Source organism: Pan troglodytes, chromosome 21 (assembly GCF_028858775.2).
Source record: "Pan troglodytes isolate AG18354 chromosome 21, NHGRI_mPanTro3-v2.0_pri, whole genome shotgun sequence".
Lineage (NCBI taxonomy): Eukaryota > Metazoa > Chordata > Mammalia > Primates > Hominidae > Pan > Pan troglodytes.
The window spans coordinates 69,218,080-69,238,719 of NC_072419.2; the positions used below are offsets into that span (position 1 = coordinate 69,218,080).

The 20,640-nt window shown below is 47.8% G+C and overlaps 1 protein-coding gene across 5 annotated transcripts in view; it reads right to left on the reverse strand.

Annotated features, from left to right (window-relative positions):
• The window catches only part of DIDO1 (death inducer-obliterator 1), a 60,297-nt gene that overhangs the window by 17,736 nt on the left and 21,921 nt on the right, over positions 1-20,640 (reverse strand). For 3 of the 5 annotated variants that reach the window (XM_016938274.3, XM_016938273.4, XM_054674447.2), the window contains exons 2-8: positions 18,714-18,910; positions 15,277-16,117; positions 14,202-14,523; positions 11,643-11,855; positions 10,404-10,617; positions 1,059-1,524; positions 761-920 (exon numbers count right to left, since the gene is read on the reverse strand). In XM_016938274.3, the coding sequence (XP_016793763.1) occupies positions 761-920; positions 1,059-1,524; positions 10,404-10,617; positions 11,643-11,855; positions 14,202-14,523; positions 15,277-16,115 (2,214 nt within the window). In that variant the 5' untranslated portion in view covers positions 16,116-16,117; positions 18,714-18,910. Of the gene's footprint in view, positions 1-760; positions 921-1,058; positions 1,525-10,403; positions 10,618-11,642; positions 11,856-14,201; positions 14,524-15,276; positions 16,118-18,713; positions 18,911-19,426; positions 19,630-20,640 lie in introns of those variants that run through there. The other 2 variants (XM_016938277.4, XM_016938275.4) reach the window with 2 other exon arrangements.

A 20,640-nucleotide genomic window follows, 5' to 3' on the forward strand; every position in this document is an offset into this window, starting at 1 on the left:
CACACAACACCTCAGGAAAAACAATTATGTACACAAGGTGGACACAAGTCAAAAAGGTAGTGTCAGGAACAAAGGAAGGAAGAAATCATTTCTGTTTAGGGCTGTTCAATGGTGAGATGCAAAGTCGGGGTATTTCATTATCCTAAAATTCTAAACAGGGAGGAGCCTGGAGGCCGATGGAGAGAGAACACCAGAAGGCTGTCAGCCCGGCGGCCTATCCCTCCCAGCTGGAGTTTCTGTCCTCGTCGTATGGCCCATGCTGCAGTGAGGAAAGACTGATCCCACTACCTGGGCGTGAGCAGCCCCTGCTCCAAGTGGTGAGAACTCAAGCAGCCCAAACCATCAGGCTCACTCGGCTGATGAGGAATATGAGAAAATAAGGTGGAAAAGGCTGTCTGAGGCCGGAATACGGACACCCTCATACACTGGGATGAAGAACTGGACTTTATTTTGGAGCCCAGTGAAGCGACTGGCTTGTACCTTTACAGCAATGTTTACAGGAGACTAATGTGGTGATAAAAGGTGGACTTCAGGGAAGCCAGGAAGCGGACGCGACCCTACTTAAGGCAGGGAAGGGAAGGGGTTTCCAGGATGCTCAACGCCAGTGCAACAATACAAGGGCGGCAGAAGGGTCACAGAGGAGAAAGAAACGTCTTAACTTTCCTGGAAAGGACACGAACATCTCAAAATATTGGTTTATCCCTTTAGCACCCAGCGAACAGAACAGGAATACTCCAACGCACCGACACCAGGCACACACCTGATTTTTAGGGTCCTTCAGGTTGAACATGATGCTGCGATATTTACTCTTGTAGCGATTATCTGTAACTTGAAACAAGTTAAACATCTCCTTCTCAATATGGAGGGCAATTTTTCCTACTTCGTTTTCTGTCATGATTAAGTCATCGCTGTCATTGACTCTGAACAGAATAAAAAAAAGGAACTACATAAGACACTTGTGTATATTAAACTTTTTGAACAGTGAGGCAATCCTGCAGCCACACTCTAATGAAAGCCCTTCCATTTTAATGGGTAAGAAATCAAGCAGAACAGCCCACCTTTTCCACAAAATCTCTTTTAAGGAGCGTCTGATATTTTGCCGAATTTGTGAATTTGGCTGCGATGGTGCAGCACTCATAGCCCCAAGGCGTCCTGGGGCTGGCGAGGCCGTTGGAACAGAAGGTACCACTGGCTTCCTTACGGCTCCCACCAAAGCAGCGGAGCCGGGAAACTTCTTGGAGGCAGCCGTCGCCGCTGCAGGTGCCGGTCCGGCCTGCCTGGCAGCTGAAGCACCACTCGATGGGGTAGCGGAGAGCCATGGCCTCTTGGGGATGGTGCCCTTGAAACCTGAGGGTGGCTTTTTAATGGCTGGTGTGGCTGCTGCCACATTAGCAAAAGAAGATTTCTTTGGCACGAGGTTTCTAGGTGCAGGCTGCTTGCCCACCGCGGAGCCTGGAGGGGCTGTTTTCTTTGAGGCTGCCGTGGCTGCTGCTTTCTCCTCGGACCTCCTGTCTTCCTTCGTGGCTACAAAGAAGAACACAGGCGCTGAGTAAGGGAGGACACCACAGGGTGCTGTCACCTGACTCTAAAAAGCAGACTTACCCTTAAACCTGTAAGTGCCCACCTGGCATTACTGAATAGGATACACATAGAGAAAAGGATCTGTAAAATGTTAGTGTTCAGAGGAGTGTAAGGGAGGACCGCCAGCAGCATTTATGACGGTGACTACATTTTATTTCAGAAAGAAGAATGCTTTATTATTCTATCTTTTACCTTCAACCAGCAAACTCTAGTTATTAAAGGCTTGACTTGCGCACTAGCTAAGCTTCAAAGCTGAAGGACAATTTCCTATCATCACTTTTTAAAAGGCAGATTTACAGCAGCACTATCATGAATTCAAGTGCAAACTGTTTGTAAACTTCAGTGAAAAAGACCGTTTAGAAGCGTAAAATAGGCTCTCTTAGCCCAGTGGGTGGGGTTTACACATCTCACTTCGTTGTCTTTCCAGACTGGAGTCCACTGGAGACGATGCCATTAATAAAAACATGGAAAGCTGGCATACACCTGAACCACGGGAAGAGCAGCCACACCTTTACGTGAAGAGTGAGAAGCTGAGAACGCAGCAATGCTGTTACAGGAATGCGTCCATTCACAGCCCTCAGGCTGTAATTCCATTAAGTGAAGTATGAATCCAAACAAGGATTATAATTAAAAGCTCAAAGACATCAAACCCCCTCAACTTGCACAAAAAGCTATGTCAGTAGAGAATCAATCACCTTATAACCCATGTGAGATCGTCAGAGCCCAAAGGCCCTCGAGCAGGGGACAGACGGCGTGCCAGGGGACAGATGGCCAGGGGACAGGGCTCGTTGAGGTGCACCGCATGCCGGGGCAGGGATCCAGCTAGTGGAGCAGAGTGAAACACCTGGGGAATAGGGGGCCCCCGTGAGGGCCCCAGGACGGCAGAGGCCATCTCAGCTCTACAGGCAAGTGCCTGGGAGCTACCTCGGGTGATCAAGTCAACAAGGCACCTCCTGAGGAAAGGCTTTTCCAACGATCGGTACAGCAGCAAGCCTCCAAAACTCCCAAAGGCCTAAATGGGAGAATGTGACAGATGCTCCCAAGAGCGCTTCAGTTTTACCCAGGGATTGAAAATAAAACCGCACTCCTCCACCGTCGTCTTACTGACTGCTTTCAATAACTGAGGTAAGTCTGAAAGCTCAGGAAAGAGCCAAGACTCTACAAATAAGGCCTGATTCAACAGCCTGCCCCAGCTTGGTCCTGCAGGATGTCCCGCATGTGCTGCCAGGCTTGGCCACGTTGGCAGCGGGTGCCAGCCCTCCCCAGCAGCCAGTCCATCAAGCAGCAGCCTCAGGGCTGCAAGTCTTCCCAACTTCCCAGATAAGTACAACTCCTTCCATTTTTACAAAACTTGCAATAGTACTACATGGATCCAAAAAGCGGTGTCACTGTTAACAGATACCCCAACTTTCAAACAATGGTGTCACTGTTAACAGATATTCGCCCCGACTTTCAAGAGTTCCATGTGTTCTTTCCTAACCATCATTTTAATGGTAACTAAGTAAAGGCAAATCCTGGATTTTCATCTTAGGACCCTTCTAACCTCATGGCCCCTGCCTACCCCTTGCTAGATGTGGTCCAGCCACAGGACCCCCTCCTTGGCAACACTGCCAAGCCCTGTCTCCTCACCCACAACTGCACCCCAAAACACTCATTCCTGTTGGAGCTGGATCTTAAAAGCGCACTATAAAAAATGGCAACGTCTAACACGACAGGAACAAAGGTGACAGCTAGTTTTTATCTGTCCAGGAAACTTTGCTTTTAATTCCACATGTACTATGTCATCAGATCAGGTCTATACACCCCAGGAGTCACTACCTTAGTGTTTGAAAATCTGTTTTTAACAACTCAGTTTAACTCATTAGACTTAGCTCACAGGTCTGCAGCATCTTGCCTGCAGGGTTGCAATAGGTCAGTCAGGTTAAATAAAAATCAGTGGAGGCCCTTTTTCTTGGGGGAAGCAGCGAGGGGGTGGGGTGGGGATGGAATGAAAAGGCACAGCAGGCCTAGGGCGCTGGAGGCACACCGGCAGGAGACTGACACCAGGCAGGCACCAGGAACCAAGCCCTGGTCTCCAGAGGCGGCAGACAGACACCTGCCGGGAAGCCAACCATGATTCAAACTGAAACCTCAAACCAATTCAGTGACTGCACTAGAAACCTTGGAGTGTTTTAATATCACGTTTAAAGAACTCTAAAAAAGCTGGCTGAAAGCATTTCCAGAAACCTCGGCAAAATGCCTTGGCTGTGACACACAGAACACCTGTGTGCTGTGACCTGAACGGTATCTTTAATGATGTTTAACGCTCACCTTGTTGCAAGTTAGGGTTACATGCTAACTTCAAAACCATCAACTCCATTTCTCCAGATCATAAGTGTTGGAATGAGGCGTCCATGGCCACACTCAGATTTCTGCTCGTGTAACTACACTATTGTCTCCCTCACTTAGGGAAAACCCGAGTTGAGAGATGAATTTTAGGGCACTCCCAGTACATGGGATTAAAACCACCCATTACCCAAGAGTGGGGGCAGCAGATTAATGTAATTTATTTTAAAATCAGGAAATAGCTTTCCTTAACCATTGCTATTTTAGAAAATTAACTGCTCCCTTTCTAAAGGCAACCTTTGTCATCCCACATCTGTGCTTTAAAGAGCATGGAAATGGGCAGTCAGGTGAGTGAACGGCAGAATGTTCCAAGCCGGGCCTCTGGGAGCAGTGTCCTACAACACGCAGAAAGCCCCATTCCTGTTCTGAACGGACATGTTCTATCCAGCAACTGTTCCAGGGACCCGAGCACACACCCATTCCACTCCAGGTGGGACAGCATGGCTGGTGCTCAACTTGGGTCAGCTGCTGCTGAAATGGGGACAGAAACTTTTTAGTGGAGCTAAAATTCAATTTGCAAGTTCATCCAAATTCACTTTGAACTATTACGTTGTGTATAACTTCAGAGAAGGGCAAGCAGCAACTCCAGGCAACCCAGGAAAAAACCCCACTGCAGAAACACAGGGCTCTGTCAGGGTACGAGCCTCCCCTACACGCTGCTGGGCCCCCTGGGGGCAGCAGTAGTGGTGACCTGGTCACACCACACAGCACTGATGCTTGAGAGCCAGGGGTCCCCTGCCCCTCCCCACACCTCTCTGCCCCTTGGTCGCAGTGCTGTCTCCTTTAGCTCCCACATTCTGGGGGCCTGCCCAGGCCACTGGCCCAGATGAAACTGTTGCTGCCGGGTCTGGGTTTCAGCCAACTGCAGAATGAAGCAGGTCGTCGTCGTGCACAGGGATCAGCAGCACACTCTAATTGGCCAATTTCCCCCAAAGCAGAAGGCTGGCTGGCTTGGGTGCTACAGCGCCTCTGGCCACTGGGTGGCACCAGGGCCTGAGCAGAGACGGGGAGGAGAAAATCAGGCCCCCACCGGAGGATGGTGCTACTCCGCTCCTCTCTGCAGAACCCATCCAATTGCCCCAGTGGAAGTTTTAGCAGGACAGGGATTAAAATATGGGGCAAGAGACCAAGTCGGCTCGGTTCTGGACTGTCCAGAGGCCCCCATGTAGCAACCTTATGTGCTGGATGGCTCCCCACAGGGAAAGGAACTGGTTATAAAAATCACTAAAATAAACACCACACGCCCTCACGTAGGTGTTGACAATGAAGTGGCCCGCCCTGTCGCGGTACTGCTGGCTGGTTTAGGGAAGCTGGGGCACTCAGACCTCCACTGGTCTCCCACGGTGTCCTGAATCCTGCCTATCACCATCCGCTACAGCTCTAAGGGCTGTTTCTATGCTATGCACCTGAAAATAGACTCAACAGTCAGTGAAGGAACTGTGGAAGTAAATTCTGTTCACTGTGACGTCAGGCCTATTTGCAGCCCTCAGTGAGGCGTGTGTACAACAATGCAGTTTCCCGCTTTACCTGTTTCTTCACTCCAAGATTGCCCCTAGTGGGAACAATCAAGGTGACAGCGGCAAGAGAAAATGTTCTGCTTTTGCTCCTCTCAACATGCTACAATGTGTTCACATGAATTCGCCTTTTATAAGTAGTTACTAGTTTGCTTTCATGTTGCGGGGAAACAGTTACTTCCCAAATACAGCAGGCAGACTACATCGCAGACGCTCCTCAGAGGAGACCATCACTACAGCCAGGACGCCCTTGCAGGGTCCACAGCTAGACTGCCGTGTTTTGGAATACTCAAGGCTTTCCTTGGTTAGTTTTCTTACTAATACCCGCTACTTGAGTGCCTTCCAACTTAATGGAGAGGTGTGTAATTCTCCCTAAGAAACTCGTGTGATGAGGGCCACGTGGACAGATGGACGTTCCACTCAACTGCAATTTCAGTTGTGCCCAGCTGCACATGGTGTGTGCCTGGCTGCCAAGCCCATTTGGGAACAGAGCTGCTGCTCTTCTCAAGATCTCCCACACCAGTAATTTAACCTTTATCTAAGTTGTTTACTACTTAAACCAAGATGTTAGGGGCATGTTAAATTAGTCCACAACCCTCCCCTGTAATCCCTCCAGTCCTAAAGGGCCATACTCAGTATAAAGCCCCTAGCTGACAGCACCAAGCAGGTCAGTTGAGGATAAAGCCAGTTACCTTACGCTCTTCTTGCCGAACTCTTCCAGGTTTGCGGCAAATGAAAGTTGCCGCAACCTTCATTTAAATAAGTAGCAAAAATTCTTGTGAATATTCTAAGTTACTTCTCTAACTTTTAGAAGCTAAGAATATAACTATGTGTATGTTGATGTGTTAACAGAAAAAAAAAAAAAAAAACCCTAGTATTATTTTACAACTTTATACAAATCTACCTGAAACTTGTGTACCACATTGGAGGAACTGTAGCAGGCGTCTTCAGAGCTGACCTCTGCACTCTGTGACACCGAGAATGCCGAGGAGGCTTTCCCGAGTATTCATCTTTAGACTATGAGTAGATCCACAGCTCCGAAAGGTCCTATGAAGGTCACTGAAGAGGTGGTAAATTCAGGGGGACCGATCCTGCTGGAAACTTCCATCCCTGCACCCCACCTGCCCAAGGTGGCTGAAGCATAAGCACAAAGGGGCACCTGAGGGATGGACAGGGGCACCACGGGACGGTGCTGATGTGGGACTTCACCGTGCAGGGTCACGGTTACGGAGGTGTGAAACCTTTCCCTGATGTAATTTTCTCAATGGCAGGCTGCTTTTTAAGTTTATAAAAAGTAAAACACTTAAAAATAACAAAAGAATGTCATTACTGACAGCCAAGAAACTTCCAGTTATATGGATAACGTAAAAAAACAACTATCAAGCTATATTCTTTCTCAGAACAAATTCTGATTTTTCTAATTGGGAGGAAGAGATTGGTGGACACGTAGAGTCTGATGACTCCCAGTCTCGTTTTATTGCCGCTGACAACTCTGGAGGAGACAGATAAAAAAGAGCTCACGCGACCAGTGAAACAAGCCACCCTCCTCTCCCGGCTTTAAATTCCTGCAAAACACTCTTAGGTTCTAGAATCCCCCCATGTATTTTTTATTAATGAAAACTGAGACTGGGTCCTCTTAGGATTTCAGTGAAATGTGCTTCTGGAGCCCACACCATGAGTTATCCTTGTGAACGGTGTTCTCCGTCCATTTCACTCCACCAGGGCCATCTCTGTGGCAGCACGTGGGAACAAGAGGCAGTGCTTCCACCTGGGCACCATGCTTAACACAGCATCTGGATTTGGGTTTACAAACTGGCAACGTTTTCCATTTTAATTCCAACGGTTAGATGAAACGAACTGTAGAATCTGCTTTGCAGTCAAAATCTGTTCAGATCCTCAGTGTTTAAGTCACTTAATGAGCCATTTAGGGAGACAAAATACTAGAAATTGCACCTATCAAATACCATCTCAAAATTTTGAGAATTCCATCTCAAAATTCTAGTCAGTCAGGTACATCTCAGAAAAACATTTCCAACTGACTTCATGCCTCGACAATAATGGGAGGTGAACAGTGGAAATAAAGAGAAAAAAATGGAATTAAGAATTTATAAAACCACAAAAGAAACATCATGATCTTTGAGAGAAGTTATGTGCACCAAATGTTTACGTAAGCTACATAAACTGTATATATAAGAAACAATTTTTAAAAACAAATGGGAGGAACAAGGTGAGGCTGTGAAGGACCTACTGATATCTTAGCAGGGGGCACAGCCTCCTTCTAGCAATGGCAGAGTGTCTGTGCACACCAGGCCTCACCTGTTGGACAGGAACCCCCAGGTCAACCGAGTGCCATGGGAAGGACAGGAGGGTGCCTAGGTGCACTGTGGGGAGCAGCAGCGGTAGCTCCACCACGTGGGTCTTCTGATGGTATGTGTGGTGAGGCAAGTGTGAGTCAGCTCATGGGACAGACCCACACCAGCCTCTCACTTCCAAACTCACCCCCTACCAGGGAGGGCGAGCTCCGTGGCCAGCCAGGGAGGCAGGGCAGGGGCCTCAAAGGCATACAGTGGTGGCAGGCTCCCCAGTACTTGTTGAGCCTACAAAAGTGCAGAGGTGTTTAGGGGAGAGGCAGAGACATGGTAGCTGCTCTCACCAATGCCTCTAACTCTGCTCCAATCAATCACCTTTTGGGAAGACAACATTTACCGGATAACAAAACGAGCAGAAGCTACTAGCTCAAAAGTGTGTCGTCCCCATTCACATCCTACATAAATTCTGGAAATCCACCAATTTTAACTTGAGGTGATGTGTTGGGAAGGTTAACAGGCAATTTCCCCCACTTCCTGTCCCTGGAGCAAATCAGCTTCCCAGAGGAGCTGATGTGTGGCAAAGAAGGTAAGAGGGAGAAGAGGTCAGAGTACCCCGCTATGGGCAGAACAGCAGCCTCCTGGTCGACCTCTCCCCGCTCACAGTGCAGGAGGCAGGCAGGAAGCAATACCCCAGGGCTGAGAGCCCCTCATTTCCCCATCTTCCCACCAATGCTCCCTCCCCACAGTGTACACGGACTCTTCCAACTCCACATGTGGAGTCTCTGGCAGCTTTTCAATTTTGGTTGACACAGATGGAAATTAACCAAACTGAAATTATCACCCACTTATCTGAACTGAGGCTATAACCGCAGTTTTTCTTTTCTTCACTGTTATGTGTCTAAAACCAATGTACAGCTAAATTTTAGTACAGCATTAAAAATCCCTCTCTCTGCATTCACAGGTGGGTGACACTTTAAGCCCATTAGCTCTGTAGAACTGCTCTATCGTAGAGGTGCTAGAATCTGATGAACGTTTGAGACATTTGCTAGCATAAAATTCTCAGCTCAAACAATGTAAGGTATCGAGATTCATTATAATGCAGCAATTGCATGATTCATTTTATGTGCGGCTCAAATTCTTAGGTCTAGGCTGTTTACATGATCAAAACGAGGGACATATTTTTCTTCTTTTATGAAGCTACTCATACTCAATAACTGCATATTTTTAGCCAAGCGCTGTGGCTCACATCTGCAATTCCAGCACTCTGGGAAGGCCGAGTTGGGCAGATCACATGAGGCCAGGAGTTCAAGACCAGCCTGGCCAACATGGTGAAACCCCGTCTCTACTAAAAATACAAAAATTAGCCAGGCATGGTGGCACGGGCCTGTAATCCCAGCTACTTGGGAGGCTGAGGTAGGAGAATCGTTTGAACCCGGAGGTGGAGCTTGCAGTGAGCCGAGATCATGCCACTGCACTCCAGCCTGGGTGACAGAGCAACACTCTTGTCTCAAAAAAAAAAAAAAAAAAAAAAAAAAAGTGTCTTTTTTGTAAGGCACACCAGACCTAGCATAGGTCTGCTTGCCTGCATGAGTGCCTTCCCTTAGGGAATCTGGTCAAAGTCTGACGACGGGAAAGTGGGGCACTCTGTGATCATCTTTGAATTGAGACTATTTAACCTTTCGGTGCTTTTTAAAAAAAGCACAAAATGCACTATAGACAGAAGGCATTAAAGACTGAATTGAAAATAGTTTTATAGCAGAAAACTGAGAAACAAGAAAACATTAAAATTGCACCACAGAATCTGAGGTTTCAAAGATCTGTTTGAAATATCTTCATTTCATTAATTTGAAATTTGGGGCAGGATATGATCTTAAGAGTCTAAACATTCAAGAGAGGAGGGCAAGAAAGCCAGTCACATGTAGAATACCAAGTCCAAGGCACACGTCCTGCGGTCAGGACAGTGTTCTAGGTGTGAACTCACTTACCGTGGGGCCTATGAAGCAGGAGTGTGTGGCCTTCGAAGTTCGAATGTGTTCATGCGGGTGTGTAGCGTGTGAATCGGACATGGAAAAAAAAAATCCCCTATCTGCCCAGTCAAAAATAAATGTACACCTGAAAATCAGATGCAACACTAACTTGCAAAGATTCCCACAACATAAAAAAGAAGTGATGCTTTCATGTGCTGGCCGTGGACAATGTGGAAAAACTGAAGCGTATACAGCGCTGTTGTCAGAACAACTCATGTGCAGACAGGGGTGGATGTGGCGTGCCGGGCAGTGTGGCTATGCAATCAGACTGGGATGAAGAGAATACGAATACTTACCAGAGCCTGACAGTGAAAACAGAGATTAAAGAATCAATCATTAAGGTGAACGTTCACCAGTGAGGTTTACAGCTTTGGAAAACAGTGACAGGAAGTCCTGACAGACTAGGGATGGACACAGAGCAGCAGGAGGCATCCTGGACATGGGCTCTGCTTCCCGCTGATGGTGCAGCCGGTGTCTGTGATCAGCTTAACACACAGCTGCAACTCCCAGTCCTGGACAGGCCCAGGGGATGGCTATCCAGAAAGAACGGGAGGGGTCCAGGAGGCCAACCCCTAGGTGATACATACATTTATACAACAGTGACGGCGAGGGAGCAGCAGTCTTTTCTGGCTTTACTGCATTGTAATTGTGATCGCTCGCCCACGACGGCGTGCTGCTCTCACAAGCTGCTTCCTTCCCGAGTGCTTCACTCCGCGCAGGGACCACCACTGCCTTCTTCACTGTGGTCTCTTTTTTTTCTGGAGCTGGTCTCTTGTGCACAGAAGAGATTTTAATACCTGCCTGGATAATCAGTAAAACCCCAAATCATTAAAAAGGTAAGAAATCATACCTTCACTTCATTTCACTGAGAGATGAAGGCGGGGACCCAATGTCTTCCTGAGGCCATCTGAAGACCCTGCACCCATCCTGCGCCTGCTTGGCAGCAGTTCAACACACTTGCGTATTCGGTGGGCCCGCAGTGTCCCCGTGCAAAACTGAGAACTTCAACCACTTGTGCTCCGTGAAGGGCGGCTGGCACAGAGTCACCTGCAACCCTGATGAGGTGCCAAGTTGCCAAGATGACAGGAGCAGCAGCCACTGGACAGGCTGCCAAGATGACAGGAGGAGTGCAGCAATGAACCAAATGAGCCAAATGAGAGGAAAGGCCTGCGCGCGAGGCTGTGCCCAACGCCGAGGGTTCAAAAGGACCAGCCTTAAACATTAAAGTCATTCAAAGGCTAAATAATCATTTGAAAATAATCAAGAAAACTCCCTGAACAGTGCTAGTTACGCTTTGCTGGTCACAAACATAACAGGGGCAGTGACACAGCCACCGCCACCTGAGCCTCAGAAGGGCCTTCAAGTCTAAGACAAGAGTTTGCGATTTCTAAACATCCTTGATTCTTTCCAAATAACACGGAGTACAAACATGAGACAATTCTGAGAGCCGGGTCTTAAATGAAGACCACAGCCTTGCCCCGAACCCGCCTCCCACTCCTACCTGCCTGCAAGTCTACGCTCTACAAACTCCACCGGGTGGTTACCAACTCTTCTCACAAGACAGCAGGGTGTGTCCTGGAGTCTTATGCCCCCCGTGCACTGCCATTGTCAGCATTTGCTTTACTGCACTTGTGTTAATTAACCCCTCAGCTAACGGGCAGAGAAGGGAAAACTGGTGGGAAGGTGGAAGACAAAGGTCAAGGCGACACCACGTGTGCGCCCCCTACACCTGCCACCCCCACACGGTCTACAAACCAACAGTTCTGCGACAAACGCTCTCACGCCTGTGCGTCCACTGCCTGGGCGGCTGGTCCTGGTCCACTCACCTGAGCACCACATTTCGGAAGACTGGGCTTCTCTGGCTTCATCTTCATCTTTTCTTTAGGCTTTGGCTTCTGTTCTTTACCTGAGCTTAGAAACTTCATTGTCGCTGCGGCGTGTTTGAGGATACAGTCATTACTGCAGTACACCGAGTCGGGCTGCGCCACGTGACAGCACCCAGGGCCAATACATTTTGAGGCACCAGGCGCCTCTATCACCTGCAGAACAAAACAGATGACTTCAAACAATGTACTTGCCAATTTTAAGCAGTTAAGTGTGTGTTTTGTAAAATCACCATTTATAGTACCAAGGCCACAGTTTTAAAATGAGATACTAATAGTACTTTTAATATGAATAAACATTTTGTTGATTCAAGCTATGAAAAAGCCAGGTAAGGCATTCACACTGTCACTGCCCGTCATGCCCTGCAGGGGGCAGGAGTGTGAGGAGACCCCTGGACTGCCGCCCTCTCTGCTCTGTGCACCCCTCTCGAGGGTGGGCGGGGCCCACGGGACCTCACATCCACGATGAGGCTCCGCTAGAGGACCCACATGCAGGGCTTCTTCAAATGTAATTAAGGATCTAACTGGGATGACTGCAAGTCAAATGGGTCCGGCTAAATCAGGTAAAAACCCTTAAAAAAGGAACTGGGTCTTTCGTGAAGAGAGAAGACTTCATAGCTGGTTTTGAAGTAAGCTTCCCTGCTTTGAGAGGGTTACCTGTGGCTAGGATCTGAGGGCAAGGCTGCCAAGTAAAATGCAGTACGCCAATGAAATCGGAATGTCAGATAAACAATGAGTAATTTTTCAGTGTAAGTATGCCCCCCAAATTGCATGAAACATACTTTTTTTTTTTTGTTTGAGACAGGGTCCCACTCTGTTGCCCAGGCCGGAGAGCAGTGGCACAATCATAGCTCACTGCAGCCTTGATGTCCTGGGCTCAAGTGATCCTCCCACCCCAGCCTCCCCAGTAGCTGGGACTACAGGCACATACCACCACGCCCAGCTCATTATTTATTTTTTTGTAGAGATGGGGGGGTCTCACTACGTTGCCCAGGCTGGTCTCGAACTCTTGGCCTCAAGTGATCCTCCCATCTTGACTTCTCAAAGTGCTGGGATGACAGGTGTGAGCCACAGCACCCGGCCAGACACACTTATACAGTAAAAAACAGCGTGAGGGCTTCTGGAAGGGAATCCCCTGCCAAGCCTCTCGAGACCACAGCCCCTGCTGCACTGAGACTGCAGTCCTGTGAGACCTGAGCAGCAGGCCCAGGCTTCCCATGGAAATGGAGGCATAAATGTGAGCTCCTTCAAGCCAGGACTGCAGTAACTCATCGTGCAGCAGGAGGAAACTCACGCACCACAAACAGCTTGACCACTGCTGTTTACAAAGTCTGTCTCGATGATCAGGCCTCAACACACACGAACATGTCCCTCACACATACTTAAGCGAAACCTTATTTCTCAAATTAAATATTTAACATAATCAGTTTTCCTCCACAGAATCTAAGTTTTATTGAGAATACAATTTAGGTTTGTGCAGGGTATTGTCAAGCACAATGACAATTAAAAAAAAAAATGTTGGGCGTGGTGGTGTGTGCTTATAGTCCCAGCTACTTGGGAGGCTAAAGTGGGAGGATCACTCAAGCCCAGGAGATCGAGGCTGCAGTGAGCTGGGACTGTGCCACCGAACTCCAGCCTGGGCAACAGAGCGAAGCCTCAACTGCACAAAAAACAGAATCAATATATTTAAAAAATAAAGACATAAAGCCAATGACTTTTCTCATGAATTCCCATCTCCATTCATCTCTGAATGCCCAGATGTGGCCTCTGACAGCAGCGCAGAATGAGCCTTCAGCCCCTCCTGCCTCCAGGGCACGCTCCCAGGTGCACTGCCCAGCCTTCGGACATCCTCACCTTGCAGCTAACGCAGTGCAAGAGTGTGAAGGCAGAGATGCTTCTAGACACAGCAATTTCCAATACCTGCCAGAGGACAGGCAGCTGGGTGGGGACAGGCCCGGGACCCTGGAGGGACCAGAGTGAAAACACGCCAAGTCACACCTGCCCTGTGGGGACTGGAATGGAGACTGCAAACACAAGACAGCAGCAGAAGCTGACAGCATGTGGGAAATGTCATAAACATCAGGGGGAGAGAATTAAGTGTCAACACAGCTGCAAGACAGAGAAACCACTCTCAACACAAGCACCCCGAGGAGCCAGCACCAGAACCACGAGGCAGCTGGAGACGGCAGGTGACACAGGAGCACCGCCACTCCCATCGTTCAGAAACAATTCCTTTCTGCTAGTGCATATAAAGCATGTAAGCAACACCCAAATCCTCAAAGATGGGCTGATTTCAACAATTAAGTCATTAATAGTAGAGGAGGTAGACAGGGTAAGAATAAAAATAGAAAGGCCTCACCCAGGTGGAGTGAGGCAGGAACCCGGGAGAGGCACCGCCCCACATGGGTGCAGCGCCTGTCTTGGGAGGAATTTCTATCTAGAGCGAGACTGAAACCAGTGAGGCCGACTGCTGAATGCTTGTCTCAGCGGACAAACACTTACAGGCTGGAAGATCTTGAGTTTCTTCTTGCCACTTGGATTTGCAGCTTTCTCAATTCTACCCTTTATCCCTTGGTCTTCGCTAGACTTCTGCTCTATTGTTCCTATACTTGTACAATCGGTGCCATCAGCATCTCCAGGTCTCCACTTAGCTTCCTGCTGATCTGCCGTTTCTGAATGAGTCTCATCCTGCACTTGCAGAATGGTGCAGTTTGGGCAGATATAGTCTTCCCCATTCCTTTCCAAAAGCCTCCCTCGAGCCTCAGAAATGCCCACACAATCGCCATGAAACCATTCTTCACAGCGGTCACAGCAAATCATAAACCTGAAATTATAAAATAACGGTATTAGCAATGGGACGTGAGTGACAAGCACTTTTCAACACATTAATAAGACAATTGGTTTTAACGTCATGAAAAAATGCAAATATACAGAAAAGTAGAGATTAAGAACGTCCTCATGCCTTTCCTTTGATTTTAACATTCAACCAAATTTACTTCACCGTTTTTTAAGAGTAGTGCATTTTAGGAGCAAACTCTAAGGCATTCCACCACAGATACCTCAGCAAGTCTCCCCCCAAAACTGCGACAATGCCTTTATCCCAGCGCCAAGCCAACAGGCTGCCTATCACCATCTGACACCCAGTCCTAGCAGAGATCTTTTGAGCTGCCCCAATGTTTGCACTAGGCCACTTGCGGTCTGCACATGCCCCTCTGCTATGTCTCCCAAGGGGCAGTCTAGAGGAGCAGTCTCAGACAGACCCCGGAGTGACGGACACATTCTCCTCCATGCCGTCTACACAGAGCCACTGGCTGCACGTGGCTCACGTGACTGGGGTGGGGCGCTATTCACCTCCTCACTTGACTGGAAACAGCCATGTGTGGCCAGTGGCTACCAGAGTGGAGAGGTGGCTTTAGGAAGTCCTTAGCCACTCTTACGTGTTTCTTTTTTGACAACTTGTTCATCTTTTCCAACAAATCGCTCATCTAGCCCAGCTTTGTAACCCTTTAAAATGAAAACAAATGGAAAATTCTGTTTGCAACCCTGGGATTTCTGTGGGTGCCCACACATGACCCACCTGTTGTTGTGAGGCTGGCGGCAAATGCAATACAGGGCGTTGGGGTCGTAACCCTCACATTCAGGCTTCGGTCGGCCCAAGTCTCCAGGCTCCTCATCTTTGATGTCCTGAGCCGCCTTTCCCTCCAACTTATTCTCTCTGTCATCTTTCCCAGCCTGGGACACAACCCCCTGATCGTTCTCGGGCTCCTGCTTACTGGGCAGGACGCCCTCCACAGTGTCACTGGCCTCGGAGCCCACAGTCTCGGCGGGACCCTCCTCCCGGCGCTTCTTCCGCAGGCGACTCTGGATCCCTTTCAGGGGCCTCTCAGTGGGCTCCTGTTCCCGCTTCCTGCGAAGGCGATTCTGAAGCTCTTTCAAGGTCAGGCCATCGCTGTCACTATCGGAGGTGTCATCGTGGTCATCCCCTCCTTTCACCTTTTCAGAAGAGGCTGGTCGTTCCTTCACAGCTGTGGAAGCAGACTGGGGGCCGCTTCTCGTCTCAGAAGCGCTTTCCACGCTGCCCTCGGAGGCTGTCTCGGCGTCTGTGGCGGGGCAGGACGTGGGCTCACCAGAATCCTCCAGGGAGACAGGCATGCTCCTCCTGCCGCGGCGCCGCGCAATGGTCAGGAACTGCTCCACGCGCTCAGTGCGCTTGGGCTGCCTCCCACTGCGCCGCAGGGACAGGCCCAGCTGCTGCTGTGGGGGTGGCGGCTCCAGTGGGTCAGCCTCCGCATCCCCTGCGCCCTCTCGCTTGGCGATAGTGGTCCTTCGAAAACCCCATGTTTTCCTGAACTCTTTGCTGGTGGGTTTGATGGCCTTAGGTGCCTCCTCATTGCTCGGGTCACCTTTGTCGTCCATACCTAGCGGTAAAGCATAAGCACATAGTGACCAACTGACCACAGAACAAAAGGTGACATTGCCGCCAAACACGCGCAGCAGGGGCCACCTCCCTACAAACAGTGGAGCTCTACATAAAGCAAGTCCTTCTGACCAGTGTTTCCTAATGTGTGCTATGTGAGATGATTCAAGATGATTTGTAAAGATAATTTTAATATAGTTAAACAACTAATGTTTAGACAAAACTACAGCTAACAAATCAAATGTACAATTTCATCATTTAACTGCTTAGGACAAGGCTTCACAAGCCAGGCAGTAGGGACAAATAGGAAATACTGGACAGTACAGCAGGGTAAGGATGTGAGTAAGGACGTGAGCAAGGACGCGAGCAGCTCGGAGGTGGCACGAGCTCCCCAGCACCTCCGCAGGCAGATGGGCTGCTCTGACCACAAGCACAGTGAACAAGACGCTGTGCCAGTTTGGGCGTGGCCTGCAAAGGGACCCAAGTCTGTTCTGGACTTTTGCAAGTATGGGCTGGCCACCACCATGCTGAAAAGAGGATATGAAGAAGCTGAGTCCCGACTTTCAGCTCCCCAACCAGGGGCTGGGGCCAGGAAGGATGCTATCACTATCTGGGACCCTCCATACCAGCCCTGCTGCCAAGTGAATGACCCTCATGGGCACAAAGTGAGAGAACTGCCTAACTCCTGACTCAACAGATTGTGTGGTATGAAATAAACCTTGTTTTAGTCTACCGAGCTTTGGAGATATTGTTAGCAGCAACAGACAACTGGGACACTTAGAAAACATGGTCAAGGCGATCACTTTAAGGTATATTTCTTTTTTTTTTTTTGAGACGGAGTCTTGCTCTGTCCCCAGGCTGGAGTTAGCCACCGTGCCAGGCCAGTATATATTTTTTTTCTGTATTATTTTTCACTTTCATTCTAATACATTACTAAAGAATCTTATTTATGAAACTTTTACTCTTGTTGAAATGACAAAAATCTGAAAAAGACAGTAGATACTTTGACAATTCTTTTCCAAGCCGTCCAAGCTTTAATTACATTTCAATGCTAATGATGACTCTGATTTTATGCCATGTTCCATCCTGGGGGAAGGACTGGCATAAAATGAAAGCCTTAAAAAATATACAAAATGGGGCCGGGCCTGGTGGCTCAAGCCCATAATCCCAGCACTTCGGGAGGCCGAGGCAGGCAGACCACTTGAGGTTAGGAGTTCGAGACCAGCCTGGCCAACATGGTGAAACCCCATCTCTATTAAAAATACAAAAATTAGCTGGGCATGGTGGCAGGCGCCTGTAATCCCAGATACTTGGGAGGCTGAGGCAGGAGAATTGCTTGAATCCAGGAGGTGGAGGTTGCAGTAAGCTGAGATCGCACCACTGCACTCCAGCCTGGGCGAGCAAGACTCAGTCTCAAAAAAAAAAAAAAGAACAAAAATACAAAATGGAAAATTACTTGCAACCTGTAACCTGTGTTGTTCTTTTTGCTTCCCCCTAAATGCTGTCACTTCTCATTTTCCTGTCCAGCTAAAGATGCTGCCTGGCCGTGGCCTCCACACTCTGTAAACATGACCCACACCCCCCAGGGCACTCCACGGAAGCCTTGGAGATAAGGGACACATCACTTCTATGCTCACCTGAAGTGACCCCATTGTTAAAGGACACAGCTCAACTCAATCAGGGCACCAGCAGCAACTCCAAGTCAGGGTGCAAACTCTGGAGGCTGCTGTGTGAGGGGGGCACTAGAGACGGTGGTAAACAGAAAGGGGGGCTTCCTTCACCAGCCAGGTGACCCCAGGCAAGTCACAAGGAACCGCTCTGATCCAGGAGGCAATGCTGACCTCAAAGATTAAGGGCAAAGCAGAGAATGCTGCTTACAAATATATATGGTAGAGCAATTATTAAACCACATCAGTTAAAATGGTTTACTCGTTCTCATTGGAAATTTTACATTTAGAAAAAGTTTTCTGCTTGTGCAAGCCAAAATACTTGCAAGAAATATGACTGTCATCTCAAAAGAGGGTCAAGCTCTTGTTTTCATGCAACACTTGGAGTTTCTAGTAAAGATGTAGTCTGAGGGGCTCGCACTAGCCTTTGCCCAGAAGGGCACAAAGTTGCAGTCGCCTCTGCCTCTGGGGGCCTATGAAGCTCCAACCCAGCTGAAAAGGGCTGCTGCATCCATGCTGGTAGCTTTCTACGGGAAGAGCTCTAGTTTATAAAACTGGGTTCTCATTAAAGAGAGAACAGGCTATTTGCACATGACCTATGCAAAACCTCTCAAATATTTAGATCATCTCTAGATTACACCATAGAAACAGTTGCTGTACTACACTGTTTTATAACATTTTTATTATTTTTTATTGTCAGATTATTATTTATTGTTTGTCCCCCAAATATTTCCAATCTGCAGCTGGTTGAATCCACAGATGCAGAATCTGCTGCTATAGAGACTGCTGATACAAATGGCTGAATGTATTTCAAATGAATACGAATACTACATTCTACTATCAGTTTCTTTACAAATGCCACTTTATAAATAGCAAATACAGACTTACTAAGTTAAAATTTTGTTGCTACTAACAGTGTTGATACCTTACCTGCTCCAACACTGAAAGCTTGGACACTTTTCCCTGAAATCCTAAATACAACCAAAAACCCTGGCAGACGAAACCTCTGGGTCCAAGCAGACAGCCAGGCTCACAACACCACTGTTGTCAGCCACTGTTCACGAGTAACAGGCTTCGTATTTTCAACAACTCAGATTATCTAGAGGCTGTTCCCGTGGAGTAAGCTCCTAAAAGAAAATAAGAAAATATTTTACATATCTTAAGTAAACTACGTATCGACAACAATTAAAAGGGAGTACCGAACTTCTCAAGTAACCTATTATTTGAGTGATACTGTGTGACCCACAAAGACAGCTTGGGGTTGAAAACCAGCACGCAAGCAGTGTCCTTAAGGACCTCTACCCAGGACAGCGGATGCTACCAACCCCCAAGAGAAAGGGGCCGGGGCAGCGCAGGAAGGAGTGGAGTCCCAGGCTTGCCCCAGGGAGGCAGGCAGAGGCCCAGCCAGACCAGGGCCAGAGAGGAGTTGCCAAGCATCAGCTTCTTTTCCATTTGGAGCCTATGTCCGAGATGGACCCCACTCAATAAAATCCACCACAAAACAGAGGAACAAGAACAAAAAGTGAAAAGGTTGAACATCGAAATTATATAAGAATGTAATAATTGAAAATTCTTAATATTGTATCTGAATTATTTTAATTACAAACAAGAAAAATTTTAGAATACTAATGTTTGTGACTTACTAAAATCAACACGATACAGTTCACCACGTGTGTTTAAGAAACACTTCTCTTATATACTCTCTCAACCAGTCACATCACAACACTCAAAGGTTCCAGGTGCCGAGTTTCTAGCTAGGTCCTTGCCCCAAAAAGCCCACACTTCCAAACTGAGCCCCAGCTCTCACCTCTTCCTCAGCCTCAAGACCAACTGCCTTCCCTCTGTGGTCTCCCTGGCAACCTCAGAACAAAGGGACAAACATTCCAACTCCCCTCCTTTTAAAGGGACAGTGACAACTGGGCATAGTGTTTCGCATCTGTGATCCCAGCTGCTTGGGAGGACTGCTTGAGCCCAGGAGTTCAACACCAGCCCAGGCAACGTGTCACCATGTAGACACCCTGTCTCTACAAAAAATAAAAATAAGACAGGCATTCCCTCTGATAAGCCAAACGGCATCGTCCTAGTCACCATCTCTTCAATGTGGTAAAACTATCATCCTCAAAACAATTACTTCAAGAATTCAGAAACGACTGCTCAGAAAACACTGGAAATAAACTTTTATATTTTGCAACACTGAGCATTTAATTTATTTTACTTTACTTTTTAAAGAGTTGGCATCTTGCTTTGTTGCCCAGGCTGGAGTGCAGTGGCCCAATCATGGCTCACTACAGTCTCAAACTCCGGGGCTCAAGTGATCCTCCTGGCTTAGCCTCATGAGCAACTGGGACTACAGATGCGTGCCACTATGCCCAGCTAATTTTTGAAAAAAATTCTTTTAGAGACAGGGTTTTGCTATGTTATCCAGGCTGGTCTTGAACTGCTGGCCTCAAGCAATCCTCCTGCCTCAGCCTCCAGAGTTTTGGGGAGTACATGAACGAGCCACCGTGCCCAGCCAACACTGAACATTTATAAAAGCAAAGAAATTAAGAAGTTCTCGGGAACGAAAACTGATTTTTAAAAATTCAATTTATGTTAATCTGCGAAATAAACACGCTACTAGATTTGAGTTCTGAGTAATCAGAAAAATGTAGTTATTTCTGTTAAGTAGAATTCAATGAAGGATATACCTTCAGAAAAGATCAGATCACTTTATATTTACAAAACTGATTTCATAATGTCTTCAACAGAAAATTTACTATAACATTTCAGTCAGCTTGTAAAATAAAAACATATGTATATCAAGGCACAAGCAAAAAAACCTGTTCTAACACAACTTTTTGTGTGTATAATTAGTGTG